General features: G+C 35.1%; 1 protein-coding gene across 1 annotated transcript; it reads left to right on the forward strand.

Annotated features, from left to right (window-relative positions):
* Positions 1-5,385: 5,385 nt before the first annotated feature.
* On the forward strand, positions 5,386-20,380 carry LOC120634088. The gene is made up of 3 exons (XM_039904481.1): positions 5,386-5,674; positions 13,012-13,127; positions 20,183-20,380. The coding sequence occupies exons 1-3, from the start codon at positions 5,386-5,388 to the stop codon at positions 20,378-20,380; spliced, it is 603 nt and encodes a 200-aa protein (XP_039760415.1).
* The last annotated feature ends 2,618 nt before the right edge of the window (positions 20,381-22,998 follow it).

Below are 22,998 nucleotides of genomic sequence, written 5' to 3' on the forward strand. Positions count from 1 at the left end.
TGATGATGATATTATATTTATAAAGAGACACTTTCGCATTTATAATATTAGTATGGATTGTACACACAGACATACATTCCCTACTATATAAAGTGAATATGAGGTACCTACTACTTAACAGAAGAGAGCTGATAACAGGCGTTTAAATCCACTCTCCCCTTTGGCTATGACGCCAACGTGAACGTTGCAAATAAAATGAAACCTTGAAAAAATAAACAATATTTTGTGATTCACAGACCTACATTGCACTCGAAAGTCCAAAAGAAACCGTACGCAGTAATGACAAGCCAATTATTAGATGACTTGCGCGTAACTAATGTACTGACAAATCGATAATCGATACGAAATTATATCATTATGTACCTGCCATGTAAGGCCAGGTACATAATAGAAATCGCCTAAGCAAATCGTAGTAGACTGATATATTCGGAGCGGTCTGATAGAAGCGGTGATAGACTTCTGGGTAAGGCTTCGGCTTTCCTCTCGTGAAGACCGCGTTCGAGCCCCGTCACTACTGACTATGTGCGTTTTTTTTAATGTAAGCAATTTAATTATCACTTGCTTTAAACGGTGAAGGAAGATATTATAAGGTGATAGCCAAGTGGGTAAGGCTTTCGTCGCTTTACCCGGGGACCATATTCGATCCCCAGTACAAACCTTTAACTTTTCGGAGTTATATATACGTTTTTAATTTAAGTTTTTTTTTGTCAACAAATTTGGTATTTATCTATGAACATCCAATATTTATTAAGACATTGGAATAAAGAAATATTATTTATTCCAAAAAAATATTACTTACTAGCTGTCCCGGCGAACTTCTTACCGCGGATAATGTTATATTTTAATACTTATCATCCTATTCCTGTCTAAGAGGAATCCAAATAATCAAATATCATGAAAATTGGTCCAGCCGTTCTTGTTATAAATGGTGTAGCTAACACAACTCTTTTATATATATAGATTCTACATAAATTAACTGTTTTTTTATTTATGTAAGTAATTAAATTCTTGCCTAGGGTAGGGTAGAGGAAAACATCGTGAGGAAACCTGCATGCCTGAGAGTTCTACATAATGTTCTAAACGGTGTGTGAAGTCTACCCATCCGCACTTGGCCAGCGTGGTAGACTACGGCCTGAACCCTTCTCATTCTGACCCATGCCCTCTAGTGAGGTAATGGGTTCTATTTATCTATATTTGTATCAAAAAGATAATCAATTTTTTGTACTTTGTTTTTAGATTAGCATTAATGGACGGACCCCGCAGACACGTCTACAGACAAAGCAACACTTCCCAGGAGCTGTAAGGAACACATCCTAAATGCTTCCTTGTGTCCAATAACCTGAGGCGTAGGTGTTAAGGCTCATGTACCTATAATAATACAGCGCCCTTTAGACCAGAACTGCTGCTAGGCTGCAGAAATAAACATGGTAAGTAGTTCTTCTTCAGACGAGCTCTGTCATAAAAAGCTCTGCTACTACTAAAATTTGTTTGCAATTGTATGTTTGTATGTAATGGAAAAACTATAAAACCTACTGATTTTATAAATTATTTAATACCTATAGCGCTCCATTTCAGCGTTTAACATACTCATCATTATATCAATCCATTACCGGCCCACTACGGGGCACGGGTCTCCGCCCACAATTGGCAGAGAAACCTTTGAGAACATTATGTAGAAAACTCAAGTATGCTGGTTTCCTCACGATGTTTTCGTTCACCGTTGAAGCAAGTGATATTTTAATTACTTAAAACGCACATAAGTTACAAAAGTTGGAGGTGCGTGCTGGATTCGAACTTGGCCATCCGATAGTGAAGTTGTCAAAATTCATGCAGTATAATAAAATTTCAACCTAAAATAATAATATTTATTAACAAAGCCGATACGATATATATAATATTATATGCTTTACCCGTGACTAAATAGGCCTTGAGAACTAGAAAGAATCGAAGAATTGGTATTAAAAATAAGCCATAATAACATGACAATAAGTCAAGAATAATTCCGTCGTCATTATTAGGCATAGAATTACTCCTTAAAAAGGCCATTTTAATATCACGACAGTCTTATGCAGATAAACGCATAGTTTAGGAGATCCAGACCGATTAAAAAGTAAGTAGGACAACATATTAGTCTTTATAAACAAAAAGTGGATATAAACAGTCGACTTACAAGAAATGGTCATAAATTAGTGAGATCTGCATATCGTCTGCGAAAGGTGCAGAAGTCATTTGTGGGATTGAGTATACGCTTTTATAATATGATTCCTAAGGTAATTTTGGACCTACCAATGCATAAGTTTAAAGAATGTGTTAAAACACATTTATTACAGCGAGGTTATTATACAATTGATGAGTTTCTTAATGACAATTTGCTTGAAAGCATCCGCCTCCGCTTTCATCTCTCACAAGATAGAAAAATGAATGTTAAAATGTAAAATGTAAATTTTTGATGTTGGAAAAGAGCAACTGCAGAGTATCTTGCCGGCTTCTTCTCGGTAGAATCTGCCTTCCGAACCGGTGGTAGAGTCACTACACACGGACAGACTTGACGTTTCAAAAGTGCTTGTATTAGGCCTACTTGAAATAAATGAATTTTGAATTTTTTATTTAATTTAAGTAAGTATGTATAAAATCTGTGGCACTCGATTGCTTGGTTTGCACTAGGCGACACTCAAGTCGAGTCGTAAGTTTACGTATATGAGTACGCGGATCTTAGACTATAATAAATTCTTTGTGGACTCAGGTTCCTAAAATTGTGATAGGTCAAAAATAATCTCAGTATCAAACCGGAGTTAGAAAATTGGAGTCGTCGACGCTATGGTCCCGATTATTATGATTACCTATTTATTTATTTGTACATAATTTATGAATAACTATAAAACTAAAGAATAAAAGATGACAATTAAACATTATAAAAGACATGATACTAAAAAAGTGCACTATAGTGATACTCTGCGAATATTGAAGGTCATTCAATATTCTCAGAGTATCTCAATAATTCCCGGGACAATGCCACCGGTTATGGAATAGATCCCATTGAACATTGCTGTCCAAGAGCGTGTTGAATAATGGCGATGAACGCGGTATAGGTGCCATGCTTCGTGCAACAGTGTTACAAGAAGGGACCACGAACCATTACTAATGGAAATCATGATAATATTACTTCAGGCCAGCTAACCCATATGGGAGCAAAATGGAGGATCCAAGCTCTAAATCCCTCTCTCATTATGATAAAGGTGACCTATGCCCAGCAGTGGGAAATGAATAAGCCGATATGATAAGTCCTTAGCGCGACGGTAAGCGCGTTGGTCCTACGTGGAATTTCCCAGTTTCGATCACGGGCAGAGACAATTTGGATTTTATCATTTCTGAATTTTCTGGTTTGGTGGGAGACTTCGGGAGTGATTATCATCTGACCTACAAAAGAGTTCCACCATACGATAAGCATGTATTACAGTCAAGGACTCACTGGTAGCGGGATAAAATAAAAAAATTAAAAATGATTTTCTGCATATCCTTGACTAGTATTCTTCCAGTTATTCTCAGTCCAGGCTTTTCGTTTGAAATACTATTTCTCTAGGCCCTTTACTCTCACTCACTAAATTAAAAAGAAGAAAACTCAGTGCGTTTACTAGTAGCCCATGGTGAAAACAATTTCCACAGATATAAAACTTTGATTGAAGTGCCATGTAGGAAAAGTTATGGGTACCTCATTCAAGTATCAGTTATATATAGCCTATCAAGTCCACTGTATTTTGTTATTAATAGAAAGTCTGTAAATAATTAATTCTTTTTAAACAAAGTAGTTATTTAATATTGAAATTTTTCGTAGTTTGTTTTGTGCTTACCGCCCATTGCCAAAGACTGAAAAGCAAGCCAGTACGATGCTTTGTAGAAGCCTATAAGGGGCGTGGATTTAATTTGCCATACCCCTAAAAGGTTAGCCCGCTTCCATCTTAGACTATATACTAACTTACCACCAGGTGAGATTGTAGACAAGGGCTAACTTGAACTAAAATAAAATAAAATTTCAAGTCACTTTCGTATGCACATGTCAAATAATTCCTTATAATCGTCCTTGGTTAATATGACAGCAAGATAAACTATGATGGAAAAAAGTTACGTGTTCAGACTTATTCACGGCAGCTTATAGTCTTCACGGTACACAGTGTGGAGACCACAAGCAATTCATTGTTTTAACCTTTTTGAATATGAAGTTATTTTTATTTATTCATTTAGTAATATCATAAAAGCGAAAAAGTGCCTGTTTGTTTATATATTTGGCTCAACCAATATTGATAAAATTTCGCTAAAATTTGGCGTATGTCTTGAATACGCCGAGAAAACTAATAGTTCCCACAAAACAAATATAACGTGGACAAAGGCGTGGACAACAGCTAGTAATATATAAAGCAAAACATCAGAACGTTTTTAGTATTTCCAGTAGCTTTACATCGAATACTACAAGGTGTAAACTATTGTTGTAGTTTATTTGTTCAGATTGAATGCCGAGATCAGTTTGTGCGTCATTCTACAACAGAATTCATATTTCAGATTATTGCTAAGGAGAATAAGATGCATAGAATTCACTTAGTTCATACTAATTCTACTATATAATTCTATTATATACTTCGTACATTATAACCTCGGTAATTGACCTGGAAACCGTAATACTTTTTATCTCCAAAAATAACAGGAAAAAGTATCCGCTTGATTAAATAACCGGTTTGGAACTGTAGATACTTTGCATCCTAGTGGCCGTTTTAGCCTTGTTTGTGATTTTAATATACTGTAAAAGGCTGAATTAAAAAAAGATATGGTTAAGATATGTATTCCTTTAATATTAATAGTCAAGTAACTTAATCATCAGAGTTTTCAAAGAGACCTTGTCAAGACGAATCAAACGAGCACAAACTCGATGCGTTTTCGTTGTTTAATTATAATATGAATCCACCGGCACTTGGCCACCTTACGGCGTCATCATAAGACCAGCACTAGGTCTCAATAGTATTGGATTGGTATCCAATTTCCTTAAGCATGCAAAATATCAGCCTATTGTAGCTATTTTGTTTCGATATGTGAAAACGACTTCGTTTTTGAGCATGTCAAACTCATACTAAGGGCAGATTTAAACAGAAGTTCAGTAGTTAACAGCGGTTAAAGAACCATACCACCTATTAAAATAAATGCCGTTCAATTAAAAAAGTAACCAGACTGTGAACGATGTCCAACTGCCGTAGAATGGCTCCACCATGGTCTTTTTTTATTCCACTCGACGCTACGCCACGAAGCGATTGCTTGGTTCTCATTTTTTTGAAAGCTATCACTATAAAAGCATTTTTGCTCCCCTTTCTTACTTAATTCACAAACGAACTTCTAACGAAAATGTATCGAGAAACTTTTGTTTCCACCCTTCTTGTTAATGTAGTATTTAGTTCTTTATTAAGCGGTGATTTCGATATAGCTGATGGTGTTAAGTTAGTTAGTATACCGGATAATGGTTTGGACGATGAAGGGAGGTCCCTCGGTGATGCACCTCTGTACAGGATGGCGAAGTTCCTGCAAAGCCACGAATTGCACGTGAAACTACCCAATCTGATAGAGAAGGACAAATTGAGTAAAATTTTCTCAGAATCACTCAAAGCTATTGACGATTCGTATAAGGAAAAGAATGGTGAGTACGTAGCATTAAGAAACACGAGTGACATTTATCGATATATTACAATCGATATTAAAGCTTAACTTATAAGAAAAAGTGACAAAATACAAAAATAAAAAATGATTAACATGTAGTTAAAGTTAAAAATTGTCACAGTAAAAATATAAATAATATAACTTTAAACATAACAGTATCAGATTTGCATGCCACTTTACATTTTAATATATTATACAATGAAACTAATTGGAGCACTAATATTTAACTAAACAAAATTGACAGGTTTAAAAGTAATGCTTTCCTTTTCACAATTTTCCCAGTGGCAAAGAACAGCACTACTTTGAAAGCTGTCAATTTAGTTTTACTGAGAGATTTGTGTGCAACTAAATTTGCTCCAATAACATTACAAAAAATCACAACTAAGTGGCATGGCAGCCCTATTTGAATAAAATTAAGTAGCATTTTATCAGCGCCCCCTTATGTTTTCAACAGTAAAACATATCATCAAACCCATCCCAGAAGAGACACGGACATTATGCAAAAAAAATACGTTCAAGTGGTCCATCCTTTTTAATTCTAAGGACAAACAAACGTACAAAAAATCCAAACTGACACCCTTATTTTGCATCCTGGTTTATGATTAGAGACTTGTATTGTGGACAGCGAATTATTATTCTATATCACGTTAAAAACTTTAAACTAACAAAGTTTTAAATCATTAATTCTATCGCTAAGTTAGATAAATTTGTAAAGACATCGAAGGAGTTTTCTTGGAATATAATTACAGTAAGTAGCTATTGTCCTAAAGAAGATTTAAAGCAAACTGAGTTAGTTTATTTAAAGACTCTGAACTAAATTGACAGGTCTTAAATTGTTGCTGTCCTTTTCACAATGTTCCCAGTGGAACAGGATAAAACAATTTTTAATCACCTTGCAAGAAAACGCGGACTAATTAGGTGCGATTTATTAGCAAACAGAACATGCGATTTCAATGACGTTTCTAGGCCGATTTGCGTATTTTTTTTTAATTATGTAGTGAATGACTATGTGATTATTTATCATTCGATGTCCAGGGACTTAGGGGAAGCAATTAAAACTTTCCTGAATAGAACAAAGATATTATCGAGGAAATAACAATTTGACCCGATAGTTATTGTTGTGAAAAAAATTGTAATAAAATTATATAATAATACCGTAACTATAAAACAAAAACGAACTGTATTAATTAAGCGTTCGAACTATATTTACATAATAGAAAAAGTTAGGTTTTTACTTCCACCACCTAACAGTCACATACATTAGATATTCAACAAATAAAGTTATTTGCATTAAAACTTCCTAAACATTAAAACGTATCTTGAAGCAAGCGATTGCCAATAGTACCAATGTTTTTGTTGAAGTTCTACCATTAGATAATGAAGTAACGATTGAATGATTTCCAGGAGTCTTAAAGTTCGGTAACACTAATTTTATATTTTCATAAAATTGTCTAAATATAAGAATATATTAGTAATAAAAATAACCGTAATACTCAGTAATAGGTACACTATTTTATTTATGGCAAACCTTTTGTAGATAAATGAGAAAAACGTATCAGAAAACGTTTTTATAAAAAGGGGTTAAATGGATAAACAGATATTAGTTATAAATATGGTCAAGATTAAGATATTTTTTTGCTTTCTTCACAGCGAAAAAAATAATAGATACGTTATTCTTACCTACATAGATTAATTATTTATTTGTAGTTTGAGTTCTTTAAATCTTATTTAGCATTCAGCACCTAAAGTGTTGTTCTGTGGTGTTTGTCCAAGTTTTATTGTTGTATTAATGTAGTTTAGAATTCGTTCAAACTGCTAGCTATTACTATGTACCAGAAGCTATTACTCGTAATACAAATACGTAAAAGATACAGTCCTGCAAACGTGCTTCAGTTTTAATACAAACGATACTAGTTCTCTGTGGCGCGTGCCTAATTATAGCACACATATATGAAAGCTGAAAGTTAAACTTTTTACCCCGTCGTATTCATTCTGTTATAATATTTGTAACGGTGATAGCCCAGTGGGTAGGACTTCGACTTCACTTTCCGAGGCCGAGTTCGAATCCCACCACCTCTAACTTTTCTAAGTTATGTGCGGTTTTAGTTCCCTTACTTAAACCGGAGATTTTCTCTGTTTAATATCGTTCGCTCTGTATGCACACCTTCTCAGCCCAATCATGCAGTGAGGTGGTAGTTTAAATTTTAACGAAAAGTTTAAAAATTGATCATATTCAATAATATTATCTCACAGTAAAACTAATTCAAAACTGAGATAATAAGAGCAATTCCTCCCCAAGTATTTTATCATTTTCTGAGCTATAAATTTTAACGGGTGACTTGCAATAAAAAATAGAACTGCGAACCCAATCACATACTTACCATCAATAAATTGCAATTTCTGGATATAGCTGAACATCGCTACGAGCTCTAAACGAATTTCTCCGAAGAGAAAACCAATAAAATTCTAGATTTTCCAGACCGCCAAACCTCATAACCGAACCGTAGATACTATGTTCTGACAACAAATTTCTATACCTAGATTAAAGGAGTTTGAACCATTTTATTTTTATTTTATTTAAACAACTTTATTGCATAATAAAGGAAACACACACAGGAACACTTACAATAACATAAATTATATGCAAAAGGCGGCCTTATCTCTAACAGTGATCTCTTCCAGGCTACCTTAACTATTGGAATAAGGTAATGAGAGACGGGAAATCGGAATTATATATATAAATATATTATATACATAAATAATTAAATAAAATAATAAATGTAATAATATAATATACATAAATATAATACATATTGTTTATAGTGACAAATAGTGCCTCCTTACACGACTTTTAAAAATCGCAAGGGATTTAGAGCGCCGAATGTCATCAGGGAGTTCATTCCACAGCATTGCCGCTTTTATTGTAAAGGACTCTGAATAACTGCGAGAGTTACACTTCACCATTCTAAGCACATTTTCTCGGGTGGATCGCTGAGAGCCTTGGGATGTGCACGGGCCAAGAAAATTGAATCTTTCTTTAAGGTGCGGTGGTCTCCAAGGAAGAAAAAGAGTAGAGTAGAGGATAGTTAATACATGCAGATTACGCCGATGCCTTATAGGAAGCCATTTTAGTTTGCTCCGATACACTGAGATGTGATCAAATTTCCGGAGGCCAAATATAAATCTGATACATAAATTTTGCAGTCGCTCCCGTTTATCAAGAAGGTCCTCGGTCAAGTCTAGATAACAGGCATCGGCATAATCTAAGATAGGAAGAAGAAGGGTATTAGCAACCATTTATTATATATACGTTTCTATTGCATAAATTAAGGAGATATTTTTTTTTAAATAGCGTGCGATTAATAATAAAATGAAAATAAATTAATGATGAATTAATGATTATTATTAATGATGGACACAAGGCTTCTTTTTGTAGAACGTGTTTTTGCATGCCTTGTGAGGTTCATTAGGTGGGTCATCTGCTTATTCCGTTAATTATTGCTATTAAAAAAACGTTTTCTTTTATATGACTTTAGTAAAACGCGAAGAAATCTCGCTTAGAAGACCTGAAACTGCTTACCGGGCATGACACCTGTCGGGTTTATTATTATGTCTCACGCTCCAAGGCATCTCGATAAAGGAGCTAGCTAAAATTTGCGCGGTTCGTTTGTTGCTTCAGATTGTCTGGTTCCACATATAGGGTACACATGATCCCTTTTGTTGAGAGAGACGCTTCATCAACCCAAGGAACAAAGCATTTTAGCAAATACCGTGAACATGGTTTTTTTTAAATAACTTAAACAATCTTACATTATATTACTCAGGGCGATTTTATTAAATTTACTATTTTCATAGCTTGAATTTAGGTATTGGCGTCGTCAACCAACCGTTGATCTATGCCCGTAAGTTTCTACCACAGAATTAGGAAAACGAAACCTCTTATTAGGATTTTTGTGGTCTAGACCGTTCTAGCGTTATATAATAGAATAGAATAGATATTTATTTGCATAATACACGCTTTTAAATAAAAAAAAATAATAAAAAGTTAATATACTACGACAATACACACATCGCCATCTAGCCACGAAGTAAGCGTAGCTTGTGTTATGGGTACTAAGATAGCTGATGAACATTTTTGTGAATATAATTCAGAAATATAAATACCCAAAATGCATTCACCAATCAGCCACGGAGGTTGTCAAAGTTTAAACAGAATATTAAGTAATTAAGAAGTAACCGAAATAAATTTCATGTTTGACACTTTTACACTTCAGTTAAGTTGAAGACTTACTTACTAGCTAGGTATATTTCCTCGATGAATGTATTATACTATTAGGAAATGAAGCGAAATTGTTTATTATTCCTGACATGCGATACATGTTTGTTTTACCGGATGCGATTGTTTCCTTGATGCATCACAGTTAATTAGTGAAGGAGTAGGAGTCGAAGGTGCATAACAGTATTTACATTTTTTCATAAATTTCTAGGGCATTAGAAAACATATATAAACAAAGTAAACGTAGCTTGTGTTATGGGTACTAAGATAGCTAATGAATATTTTTATGAATATAATACACATAAATGCTCATTCACCTCTCAATCAATATAAAGTCACCCAGACACTGAAAACACTCATGTTCATCACACAACCATTTTTCCAGTTGTGGGAATCGAACCCACGGCCTTGAATGCAGACAACAGGGCGCTGCTCACTGCGCCAGCCAGCTGTCTAAAATGAAATATGTATGAACGCTTCATAAGTGCCTGTGATAGGCCTACATGAATAAAGAATATTTGAATTTATTTGAATGGAAGGGTGGACCGTCAAAACTAAAACGAGGTGGAAGAAGTTTTGTCGTAAGGCAGTTACGAGTTGCGAGATAATATAATATTGTATCTTTCATTGCGCTACACGTTAGCCCTTAGCTGCAATCTCACCTTGTGATTAGTGATTATGCAGTCTAAGATGGTAGCGTGCTAACTTCTTTGGGGTATTACACAATCGGTAACTCGTTGGTACACAGCCACGATCGACGTCTCTTACCACACCAGACCAGAGATAATTCAGATATCATAAATTCCTATGTTGCCCCTGGCAGGAATCAAACCTCACATAAAAGACCACAGACCTCAACACTGTGCGAGAGGGGTCGTCAAACTCATGCCTACTTACTTTATCACTTTCCATCGGCGTGATGCGAGCGTAAATCTATGTAACAAAAAAGTACAATAAAATGAATTGATATCAGCTCGGGTAAACTAGAGTGAAAGGAATGATAATGCAAAGCGAAATCGACTATAATCGATTGATCGAAATAGGTAGAGATGTCGATTGTATTCGTATTTTAGATATATTGGTGGTGTGAAGCGGTGGTAGCGCATTGGGTAGGAGCTCGACTTCACTTTCGGGGTTCCGAGTTCGACGCCCAACGCCAACGCCCCTCTAACTTTTCGTAGCTATATGCGTTTCAAGTAATTAAGTTAGATAAAAACTTTATTATAGTAATATTGTTTCTTTAAAATATAAATATAACCTCCTCCGTCCGTCCGTCCTCGAAACCACCGCAGCGAGGCACAGTTCCTAAGATGCTGGCAGCATTGCCCCTTTGGATGGCCAAACTAATTCGTTGGCCAAGGTAACTGTCCGCTCTAGGATCACCGGTAGACACGATAACCCTTTTCGATAATTCTTTGAAAAGGGCTCTTGCCTCCGGACCCCACGGCCCCAAAGTCTCTACTCCAAAAAGCACAAAAATGAAGCTGCTATCCAGGTTTTCATATTTATGCCTCTTGGCCTGCTCGGCACTGGAAGCATTTCACTTGCTTTAACGGTGAAGGAAAACATCGTGAGGAAACCTACATGACTGAGAGTTCTCCGTAATGTTCTTAAAGGTGTGGGAAGACCACCAGTCCGCACTGGACCAGCGTGGCCTACGGCCTTAACCTCTTCTCATTGTGGGTGGAACCGTGTTCTGTAGTTGACTGGTAATGGGTTGATATGATGATGATGATGAGATACAGCGTGGCAATTTGTAGAATGTGGTCCTTGAACTTGGACGTTTCAGTGGCGTGCAAAATGGCTATGCACAGAGTATGCAGATGACATAGAATGAAGAAAATCCAGGACGATTAATAAAAAACTTAAGAATAGGCTTTGTAAGAGTTATAAAAAGCTGCCTACTGCCAAGTGAGATCATCCGCGACAGTTTTGTTTTCATACACCTACTTGAAATGCACAAACACACCTTTATGATACATTAGGTAGTGTAGTTTGTAGTGCCAGCCACAAATGATCCTACTTTATAGGTCATCGTCGCTGCGGCTGCGCGGTTTTATTTTATGCCATTAGCATTGCATTTTGACGGTCTCTACTGAACGGTTTATTCAAAAGTTAGCACATAAGGCCCCTTTTAAACTTTGATTAGTGATTAGGCGAGATTTTAAGGGGGAGCAGCTACCCCCCAGTGTCCCCCCGGGTACGCCCTTATCCTTGCATGATTTGTGAGGTGTAGATTTTTTAAAAGACGATGGTTTTCCACAATTCAAAAAAAAAAAATATTCACGGATCAAGCAGTTGATTTATGTATTTATTTACTTATTAATAATCAAACAGCGTTACAACAGTAACGTAATATACAACAGTACAAATACAACAGTGGAGTAACGTATTGTTGTTATAGGTTTTACTTAATACTAAAATAAGGACAAAACTAGATTACAAATCTTAAGTGTGACAATGACCTTTTTTTTTTAATTGTAATTTATGTTTATTATTTAAGTATTATTTTGTGTACACCCTTACCTTTCTTAACTTCGTGTACTTTGGTAGGTTGCCTGGTAGAGATCGATTTTAAGCGATAAGGCTGCCTGTTGTATCTTTTATTTTTTTTATTTTTACTGTGTTTTTTTTGAATGATTTGTATTTGGTGTACAATAAAATGTATTTTGATTAGATTTGAACTATCTAATAGTATATCTTTATCATATCAACCGATTACCGGCCCACTACAGGGCACGGGTATTCTCCCATAATGAAAAGGGTTCAGGTCGCAGTCCACCACGCTGGCCCAGTGGTGATTGGTGAACTCAACACGCCTTTGAGAACATTCTAGATAACTCTCAGGTACGCTTCCCCACGATGTTTTTTTCTTTACCATTAAAGCATTTTTTTAATTGCTTAGAAAAGTTAGAGGAGCGTGCTGAGACTTGAACTTGACACGCCCAAAGTGAAACCGACGTCCTTACTACTCGCCTAAGTGTACACCTAATGTCTATTCCGTTGTGGCTTAAAACCACGTCTTGATAAATATTTTTCAGCAACCGGACGAGGCAGCAAAGGCGATGGCGGTGGATCCTTGGCGTTGCTTGGTCTGATGTTCGCGAAGACCTTGGGAGCAGTCGGTATTGGAGGCTTGGGACTTCTTACTATGAAGGTACGATCTTAAAATTATTATACTGCACGGTTAGCCTGGGCAGGAGACAATTATGTCCCCGGGGAAAGGATAAAAATGTATCTTCTTCCACAGCTTTATCAACTCTCAGAGCACTGGCGCACAAGTGGAAATAATATCCAAATAATATATGTGGAAAAATAAACGATATAATCGGGGGATATATTTTTTGTCTCCTGCCTGTGCACTGTAGAAGAAAGATAGAATAGATAGATGGATAAAGTCTTTATTGCACAAATTAAAAGCGAAAACAAGAAATAACAAAACAATAAAAAAATATATATAAGATGCGCAAAGGCGGTCTTATCGCTTAGAGAATTAGGTTATAAAAAACAAAGAAAGATTTATTAGGTGTATGAACTCGCTTCACGAGGCAACGTTTGTTTATTTGTAATCTTATATGATTTCCAGTTACGTGAAAACCGTACGTTGGTAAAAAAAATAACTTTACGATAACTTTGCGTTTAGAAAAGAAGCAACACAATAATGGATTTTACTTTTGAGCTTTGCGGGCATAAACAGCAACATATACGTAACTCATGTATAGAAAAGTTGTCGATGCCAGCAGATTCGACTGCGTAGAATTTGTAGTATATTGATTTATAACCTAACGCCAAAAAAATATTTATTCGTGGTAACCTATTAAAAAATTAAAAAATAATACAAACTTTTTTCCCCTGTTTGACCCTCGTAAGAGTTGAGTTTAAAAACAAAACCAACATTGGTCATAGAATTCTCTATTAAGATTTCAAATATTTATACGTTCAGCCGTATAGACTGTAGATTGTCTGTCAGTCAGTAAGGACAAAGCATTTTATAGTTAGGTACAGATTATAAATATACTTTACTAGCCCGTGAATTCGTCTGTGTTTGATTTTGTTTTTTGATGTGGCATTAAATTTAGTTGTAGATCTAAAAAAAATTAAACTATTCAGTATCGCTAAGCCTTGAATGAGTGGTTTGCTGATGTCCGCTGAGGAGTTCTGTCCTCGAGCTCCAACCACAGTTTGGGCAAAATTAAACACATATTATTAACTCTATAGTACAAAAATAATTATTTAAATCGGTTATAATTTGTCGGAGCCCAAAGGAACCTAGCTTAATGTCGGGATAAAAAGTATCCTATATTACTTCTAACACTTCCAAGAATATGTGTACAAAGTTTCGGTTAAGTAGTTTTTTCGTGAAAGCGTAACAAACAAACTTACATTGACATTTATAATATTAGTAGGGATTACAACAAAGTTCTAAATGACATCTTGTTTTTACGACCGTATTCATAGTTTCAGTCTGTCCGTAATTAAATCTTCCAAGGTAAATAACCCATTTTCCTTTAGCCAAAAATTTTCATGCATATGTAAATCGGAAGACTATGCATTATATATTATTCTTACATAGAGCTAATCTGATGAAGCCCGCAGGTGGCCATGCAATCTTTACACAATGAAGCAACCCGATCGACCCGGACTGTGAGTCTATAACTGAAGGTTCTTGCAAAAGTTTTATTGATGAGGGTGACGTGTCTTAACAGAGCAAGTGTCCAAGACACACTTTAATATTCCTCTCTTTTCCGGAGTACTATAAAATGTAGTTCAAAATCTCATTTAAACACTTCATTTGCATATCTTATATCTTTAAACGAGCAATTCTTATATATATAATTGGAAACTCTGAATCGGCTCCAACGATTTTCATGAAATTTAGTATACAGGGGATTTCGGGGGCGATAAATCGATCTAGCTAGGATATTATGTACATTTCTTTAATGGGATATAATTTTTATTAATACATAACTATAACCTAAAATAAACTATTTAAAAACTAAATAAAATCTAAAACTAAATAAAATCTAGCTAGGATTCATTTTTGGAAAATGTAATTTTAATTTGTGTTTTCCGGTAGTAACCGATTTGGTGCAGACGAAGTTGCACGGGTCAGCTAGTTATAATTATAACACGTAAGTTGAGGAAATAAGTGAAGCATTGAAAACAAAGGCACAGTAGACAACAAAAGTCGGCCTTATCGCTTAGTAGCCTTAGGATAAGGAAAACGCGAGGAAAACAGACTGCGAGCTGTGCATGGTTAAAAAAACGTACATAAAAATAACCACATGCTAATAAATTAAACAAACAAATTAAAATTATTAAAAAAAAATAAAAAAACTATCATAGAATGGAGATATAATATGGATTAACACATAGGCTTTCTATCCCTGGAAAATGTACGGTTCCCGCAGAATTCATAAAAATCCAAAAAAACCGCGTACGAAGCCGCGGGTAACAGCTATATGCATAACGTACTGTGTACTGTGTAATTGCCCCCTTTCAAGCAAGCTTTGCATATACCTATCGTCTAAAGTAAACTAAAGATAACGCAAATAAATAACTCTCCTACTGTCAATACAATTAGGTGCGTTTTAAATTCAATAGGTAATTGGATAGCGTCGATAATAATTGGAAAGAGTGAATGCTTGTGCGAACCTCTTTGCTCGTTCGGCGTGACGAATTGTTTAATGGAAATTGTTTTACCGACTGCCGACAAAAAAAAAGAGATGGTTACTTTCCCGATAAATTGTCTTTGTTGTACTTATTTTCTATCTTTGTTGCACCAATACTATTTCTGGTCTAGGTTCGAAATCGTATTTATTAAGGCTCGTCATTTCAGTTCCGTTCGAACCATTTTGTTTTGGAATAATATTAGGTATTTATATTAAACTCTTTAACTAATATTCTGCTCTTTAAATTAAATTCTTAGACGTGTCGTGACGTGTACACGGAGTCATTGAGTCTTAGAAAATATCACTGCTCTTAGCTGCTCCCCGCCGTGCTTCTTTCTAAGTACAAGACCGAATGTGATCGGTCAATAATAAATAAATAAATAAATATACTACGACAATACACACATCGCCCTCTAGCCCCAAAGTAAGCGTAGCTTGTGTTATGGGAACTAAGAGGACTGGTGAATATTTTTATGAATAATATACATAAATACTCATAATATACAGATAAACATCTAGACACTGGAAAACACTTATGTTCATCACACAAACATTTTCCAGTTGTGGGAATCGAACCCACGGCTTTGGACTCGGAAAGCAGGGTCGCTGCCCACTGCACCAGTCGGCCGTCAACCAATCAACCCATACATCGCTCAATAATAGAAACCTTTTAATAAAATCTTTTTTTACCTTATTTTTATTAAGTGTAAATTTATTGGCTTCTGGCCGTTCTAATTACAATAAATAAATAAGCAGGCAGCAATAAGACAGCCTATGCATAAGCATGTTTGTGAAAATTTATTACACAAATTTCATAGCCAAAATTCATAGAATTCAAGGTTCTCGTACTAACTGTGAATTATTACATCAACTTATACTATTCCTATGCAAACTTAATTTGAATTTAAAACACTTTTACTAAGAAAACTCAAATAGAAACGTCTTCAAAGCTTTCACTTTAAATACATTCTCCATGTAAAAGAGAAACCTTTTCAATTTTCATAATATCAAACAGAATTATATCTTTTCCATACATACTTATGGAAAAACCAACACCGCTTGGAGAAAAGTATGAATTTTGGAGTAACGTGGAATCCTTTATCAGAAAGATTACCTACTGTAATCAATAATTCTTTTTTATAGGGTTCGAAACCACAAATTCAGTTCTCAGCGGTGGTAGTCTAGTGGTTGGAACTGGTAAGAGCTTTGACATCAGTGGCGTGCACTTCATACTTGCACAAAAGCTCTGCCTAACCCAAAAAAATTTGTATAACTCATAAATGCGAAGGATTTTTCTATTTTATAGCATCTTCCTTCTTTATTTAGTGGCGTGCACAGGGTTTTTACCATTGTATACAATGGTAAAAACCCTGTGCACTGTGATTTGTCCTCAGCGGACAGCAGCAAACCCCTCATTTAAGGCTTAGGGATACTGAATACTTTAAATTTTTTTATATCTACAACTAAATTTAATGCCACATCAAAAAACAAAATCAAATGCAGACGAAGTCGCGGGCAACAGCTAGTAAAATATATAATATAACCTAAGCTTCAAGTTATTGTGGGTAAGGGTAAGTAAATAATACCTTAGGAAGAGGAAAATCAAGAAATAGACACAGTTCCGCAAACATCGGTCTCCTTCACGATCTTCATTTAAATACGTCCGTATTCAGTGAATCAACCGTCCGACGTCGTATTGTTAAAGCGTTGCGATTTTAGGGGGGGTGAAAGCTTTGGGGCCTCGTCGCGTCGGTGCGTGCATTTGTGCGAGTGCTTTAATATATTTATTGTGATGTGTTAATATAACGTCATGCCCACCGCATACTTTTGTATTTTGCCTATTGATAAACAACTAAGACACCGGGAGGTATCTTTGCATCGTTCGAGTCCATGTAGGACTGCGGTGCATCGCTAATGCAGTCGTATTTATATAGAAACGAATTCAATGTCATGAATATCAAAAGTTTAATTATTTACCCACTTTATAAATTTACTGTAACACTATATTCAGTATTTCCTTTTATAATTAAAATAATAAGAAATAGGTACAAAGTATATATATATATATATATATATATATATATATATATATATATATAAAAAAAAATTTGCATTCTTCAAATTTCACCTTAGATTTTCTTAGTTTCGTTTTATGATAACAGAATTGCCACCATTAGGTACATCTGCTTCCAGTGGCGTGCATAGAGGGTATGCACAGGGTATGCAGACGATATAAAATTAAGAAAATCTCCAGTACGAGTTATAAATACTTAAGTGTAGGCTTTTTATAACTTTGAAAATGCCCACCCTTAAGTTTTTAATAACTCGTACTGGAGATTTTCTTCATTTTATATCATCTGCATACCCTGTGCATACCCTCTATGCACGCCACTGTCTCCTGAGAAATGAAGGAAACAGACTTGACGTCACAAAAGTTTTTATTAGGCCTTTTAAATCGAATTTGAATTTGGAAACAAGTAGGTAATTAAAAAAAAACACGACTTTTTAAAGGTTTTACACATTTACACAGTTAATTCAATTTTGGTTGTACCTAATTTGAACTCTCTAAACAAATATTTTAACAGTAAAAATGGCGTAAAAAAAAAAACAATATGGCGGATGGTATTTTTTTTTTATTAAAAAAAACAACATTTAAAGTTTCGATGGTGCCCACACCTAGGTAATTACAATTTAACAATTTAAGTTTATGTTGTCACTTGAATTACAGAAGATTAAACAATTCGTACTGTACAAGCTAATTACATAAATACAAGCATATGTAAATATTATGCTAGACACAGGAAAAGTTTTTCTGTTGAATCATAGCTTAAGGTAGCAAGCCAGGAAACAATTTTAGCTTTTGCCTGTTTTGCGGAGCAATGTTTACTGCTGGTAACTCTATTATAAACTAGCTTGTGACCCCGGCTTTGCTCACGTTAAGTTCAATTTTCGATTTGGTAAATTTTAACTCAAAGGTTAAAATAATGTCTTGCCGCAAATAGAAAAATATGACGTTCATATAAATTCTCATCCCCTATTTGATGCCTTTGGAGTTAGAATTTTTAAAATTTGTGAAACACGTGTTTCTTTACTTTTTATCGATAACCTAAAATCAAAGTTTCATGGATGTAACTTGAAAAATAAATTGATGGATGAAGGATTTTATACAAACTTTCATACCCCATTTAATCGTCTTAGTGTTGGAATTTTCAAAAATCCTTTCTTAGCATCCGCTAATCCGCCTACGTTGTAATAACTATCTGTGCGCAAAATTTCAGCCTGATCCGTCAAGTCGTTAGATCTGTGCGTTGATAGATCAGTCAGGCAGTCAGTCAGTCAGTCACCTTTGCCTTAGATAAAGAAGTCTATAAATGGACGGAAACGTTTAGCAAAGCTCGACTTGATTCTGGGCAACGAGATTTTAATTAAACACGGGACATAATAATAACTAACGCGTGTAATCAATTAAAATTCAATCGGAAATTAAATAATTGCTATTATTTTCGTAAACTTCCCTCGATATAAGGATAGCAATATTAACTGTATTAGTTATTTTGTAGCTTTTTGGGTTACATTGATTACTAACTTAAGATAGAAGCATGAGCAGACGTATTTATCGCTTGTGTTAAAACTATAGCAATAAACATGTATAGAACCGTGCCTTTTACGACTTCAATTACGAGCACTACCCACTGGTACGTTATAAACTATGAATCACGCTATAGTTCAAGTTAGTAGCAAACACGTAGTTTTTACGAGTTTGAAACTACAATTATTATGCTATAAAAGGTGGACAAATACTGTCTGTGTATTTGTTTTTACGCGTATAAAATAAAACCACTAACGCGGGAAAATCAAAGTCAAAAATATATTTATTCAAGTAGTCCTATATATGGCACTTAACCTGGTGGTGGTGGGCAGATTGTCGACAATTATGCCTAGGAGGCTTCGGCCGTGGTTGGTTACCATCCTACCGACAAGACGTGCTGCCAAGTGATTGCGGGTACGGGTCTTAAATACCCCTAACAGATAAGCCCGTTACCAGAAGGTGACATTGAAGTCGAGGGCTACTAGTGGAATATAAAAAAAGTATAAGTATATGTATAGGTTTGATAAGGCCGCCTTTGCAGTAAAGCAATAAAGTTTTTCTATTCGATTCTACATAATACCTAATAATCTTATACTTGAATATATAGCGCTGAGGAGTTTTTTTGTTTACTTGAACGCGATGACCTCAGGAACTACTAGTCCGAATTTTTTTTTCAGTGCATTTATTGAAAAAGGCATACAGGCTATCATCGCGCGAAAACCAATATTAGCATAGCGGCAATGAAGAATGTTTCAAAATCGGTTTTTATTTCCTTTTTCGTTGCGTGCACTGAAGAAACGGTTAAAGTTTCGATAAAATTATGTACTACAAAAGTGTTCCTCTTTAAAAGTTCTAAAAAAAAGTCCGCGACAGCATATGTCTATTTTTTAAGGTTGACTTATACGCGGATGTCGTCGCGACGGACCGCTAATAAAAGTATATAAATTCCAGGCTTTAGCTGTATCGGCGCTAGCTTTAATGCTATCAGCGATTGTGGGAGTCAAGAAGCTCTCATCCCATGATGACCACGACGACCACCAGGTCATCTACGCTGGTCACCACGGCTCCCACAGGCGAAGACGGGACACGCCACTACCTTACCAGGCCCTTCCGTACCAAGGATGGACGGGTGTAAAAAGACAGGTTTAGATTAAGTAAATTGTTATTAATTAATTTTAATTTATTGTGTAAATAAATATTTATTGAGTGATTGTTTTTTTATGTGTCAATCCGTTTTCTTAATTACGTATCTACTGCCCTCAAGTACCTAGAGGTATTTAAAAAGAAATAAAATACAGATGAAAGCTCAGGTGAAAAATAATGAAGTTTTAAATTCCAAAAAGTTTGGTATAGAATTTTACTAATTGAAAAGTTACAAATTGTGTCTAAACTGCCTATTTCCTTAGTAGGTAAGAGGATTTCACCCATATCCAGTTAAATATTATAATTTCATAAAATAGACATATAAATTAAGACTTTAATGCACAAATTTATGATACAAAAAAGAAACCCTAAGTACCATAATCCGTTATTGGCATACAAGAAAACTATTAGAATAGTTTCGTACTATCTTAAAATATCAATCTTCCTGCCATCTGTACGACTGAGGCTGAAATAATAATTCGTATTATACCTTTTTCATGAAAAAGTACTCCAAATGACACATAGATGGCGCTAAAATTAGGAATGAGCGTGTCTTACGAAAGCATGCTAGAGCACGTTAACATGGATAAATAATAATTATTATTAGACTGTATTATGATATAATAAATTCTAAGAGAAAACTTGAGTTTATTTTTTTTAATTAGCTTCTATCTGCGTTATGCTGACAGCTGTGTTTTAATAGAATTGAACTAACAAGAAAAGGTTCAAGCTTACTCTCGCAGGTTTGTGCTATGTCTACGCGGGTGCAAAAAAATAATAGAATCTGTAAAACTTGGTTTGATAAATTACAACGGCTGTAATTCAATATGTATGTATGTTGTGAATTTTAATAAGTTTATTTTGGTGTACCCTAATAGTATGTATATAAAATGTATTTGCTGCTTACTCATATAATTTACAATAGTTTCAAATACTGCCATCTATGTAACAGAGTTTGAAACGGTTCATAGAGTTTTTAAGTTCTGTATTTTTAGCATAGGTTGAGTTAACAGTTGTTACGAAAGTGGTTCACACTACTTTACATAGATGGCAGTGTAAAAAAATAGTTCCTAGCATCGTTCCTAGATGGCACTGTATAATATTATTGAAGCTCGGACAAAATAATAATTAGATAATCCCTTCTAAGCTAGCGTTTTGCTGATAGATCGGTGCCCAATAGTGGGCTAGGAGTGGGTTGATGAGGAAAAGGATCACCATCATCATCATATCAACCCATTACCGGCTCACTACAGGGCACGGGTCTCCTCCCACAATAAAAAGGGGTTAAGGCCGTAGTCCACCACGCTGGCCCAGTGCGGATTGGTGGACTTCACACATCTTTGTGCGACGGCCGAGTGGCGCAGTGGGCAGCGACCCTGCTTTCTGAGTCCAAGGTCGTGGGTTCGATTCCCACAACTGGAAAATGTTTGTGTGATGAACATGAATGTTTTTCAGTGTCTGGGTGTTTATCTGTATATTATAATTAATAATGTGTATTATATTCATAAAAAAATATTCATCAGCTATCTTAGCCAGCTCTACCCATAACACAAGCTACGCTTACTTCGGGGCTAGATGGCGATGTGTGTATTGTTGTAGTATATTTATTTATTTATATTACCTTTGAGAACATTGTGGGACCTCTCAGGTATGCAGGTTTCCTCACTATGTAATCTTCGCATCAAAAGTTATATCTATATGCCTATTTGAATAAGTAAATATTTCACATTGACTTTGATGTTTTCCTTCGCCGTTAAGAAAAGGATAGTAATACTAGAATAAATCTGCAATCTGAAGATTAAGGATTAGATTAATTATTAATTTCGGTTGTATGATGGCACTCCTGTTAGAGAAAAGTAATGAAGAAAAGTGTTTTTATGAAGGAATCCGAAATAGATTTACCTACTTCTATTTTCCTTATAGTCATTCTAACTGTAGAAAAAAAAACATTTGCATTCATTGTAGAGAGTTGAGGACAAGTAGTTTTATGCAGTAAAGTGTAAAAACTAGTGATTGCTCGTATAAAGTTTCTAACAAGGCCAATAGCGACTCGTCCGTCTGTGTACAGTTAGAAAAAAAAAATGCGTGTAAAACATAAACATAATTGAAGTTTTGAGTGATGTAATGAAGTAATAATATGCTGGTATCTTTTATTCAGCTCTTAGAAGAGTGCAGCATAACAAAAAATATATATATTTAAAAATAAATTCTGCCCGCGACATCCAACTTTCGTGAAACTGGGGCGAAATATCGACAAACCCCATAATATTATCGTGGTATGTACCCGTTGAACTATATTTGAGAAATGTTGATTAACCATGAAATCTTAGTTTAAAATCCTTTATAAAATTATTAATTATATCTACAATCTATGCTTGGCCGATTTATCGCACGAATCACGAGCTCACTAAACTAGGTCCTATAATTTAATCTGATCGAAAGCGTGGTAAAAAAAGCAATCGCATCACGATTCACGCCGTCAGAATCAGCTGCGCCGACGTAATTTGAACATGATGCGATTGTTAGTAACAGGCGTACTTTATGTCTTATCCCGCGGGTATGCTTGGGTAATCGCTAAGTATATAATAATAATTGTGGGAAATAATTATTATACCTTCAACGCT

The sequence above is a fragment of the Pararge aegeria genome, chromosome 23 (genome assembly GCF_905163445.1).
Source record: "Pararge aegeria chromosome 23, ilParAegt1.1, whole genome shotgun sequence".
NCBI classification, from domain to species: Eukaryota; Metazoa; Arthropoda; class Insecta; order Lepidoptera; family Nymphalidae; genus Pararge; species Pararge aegeria.

What these genes read in the sequence shown, in the direction of transcription:
- LOC120634088 (XM_039904481.1), top strand. Translation starts at nt 5,386, where the DNA reads ATGTATCGAGAAACTTTTGTTTCCACCCTTCTTGTTAATGTAGTATTT. An exon ending in TTCGTATAAGGAAAAGAATG is followed by an intron (nt 5,675 to 13,011) that starts GTGAGTACGTAG and finishes AATATTTTTCAG; the next exon opens with CAACCGGACGAGGCAGCAAA. An exon ending in TGGGACTTCTTACTATGAAG is followed by an intron (nt 13,128 to 20,182) that starts GTACGATCTTAA and finishes TATAAATTCCAG; the next exon opens with GCTTTAGCTGTATCGGCGCT.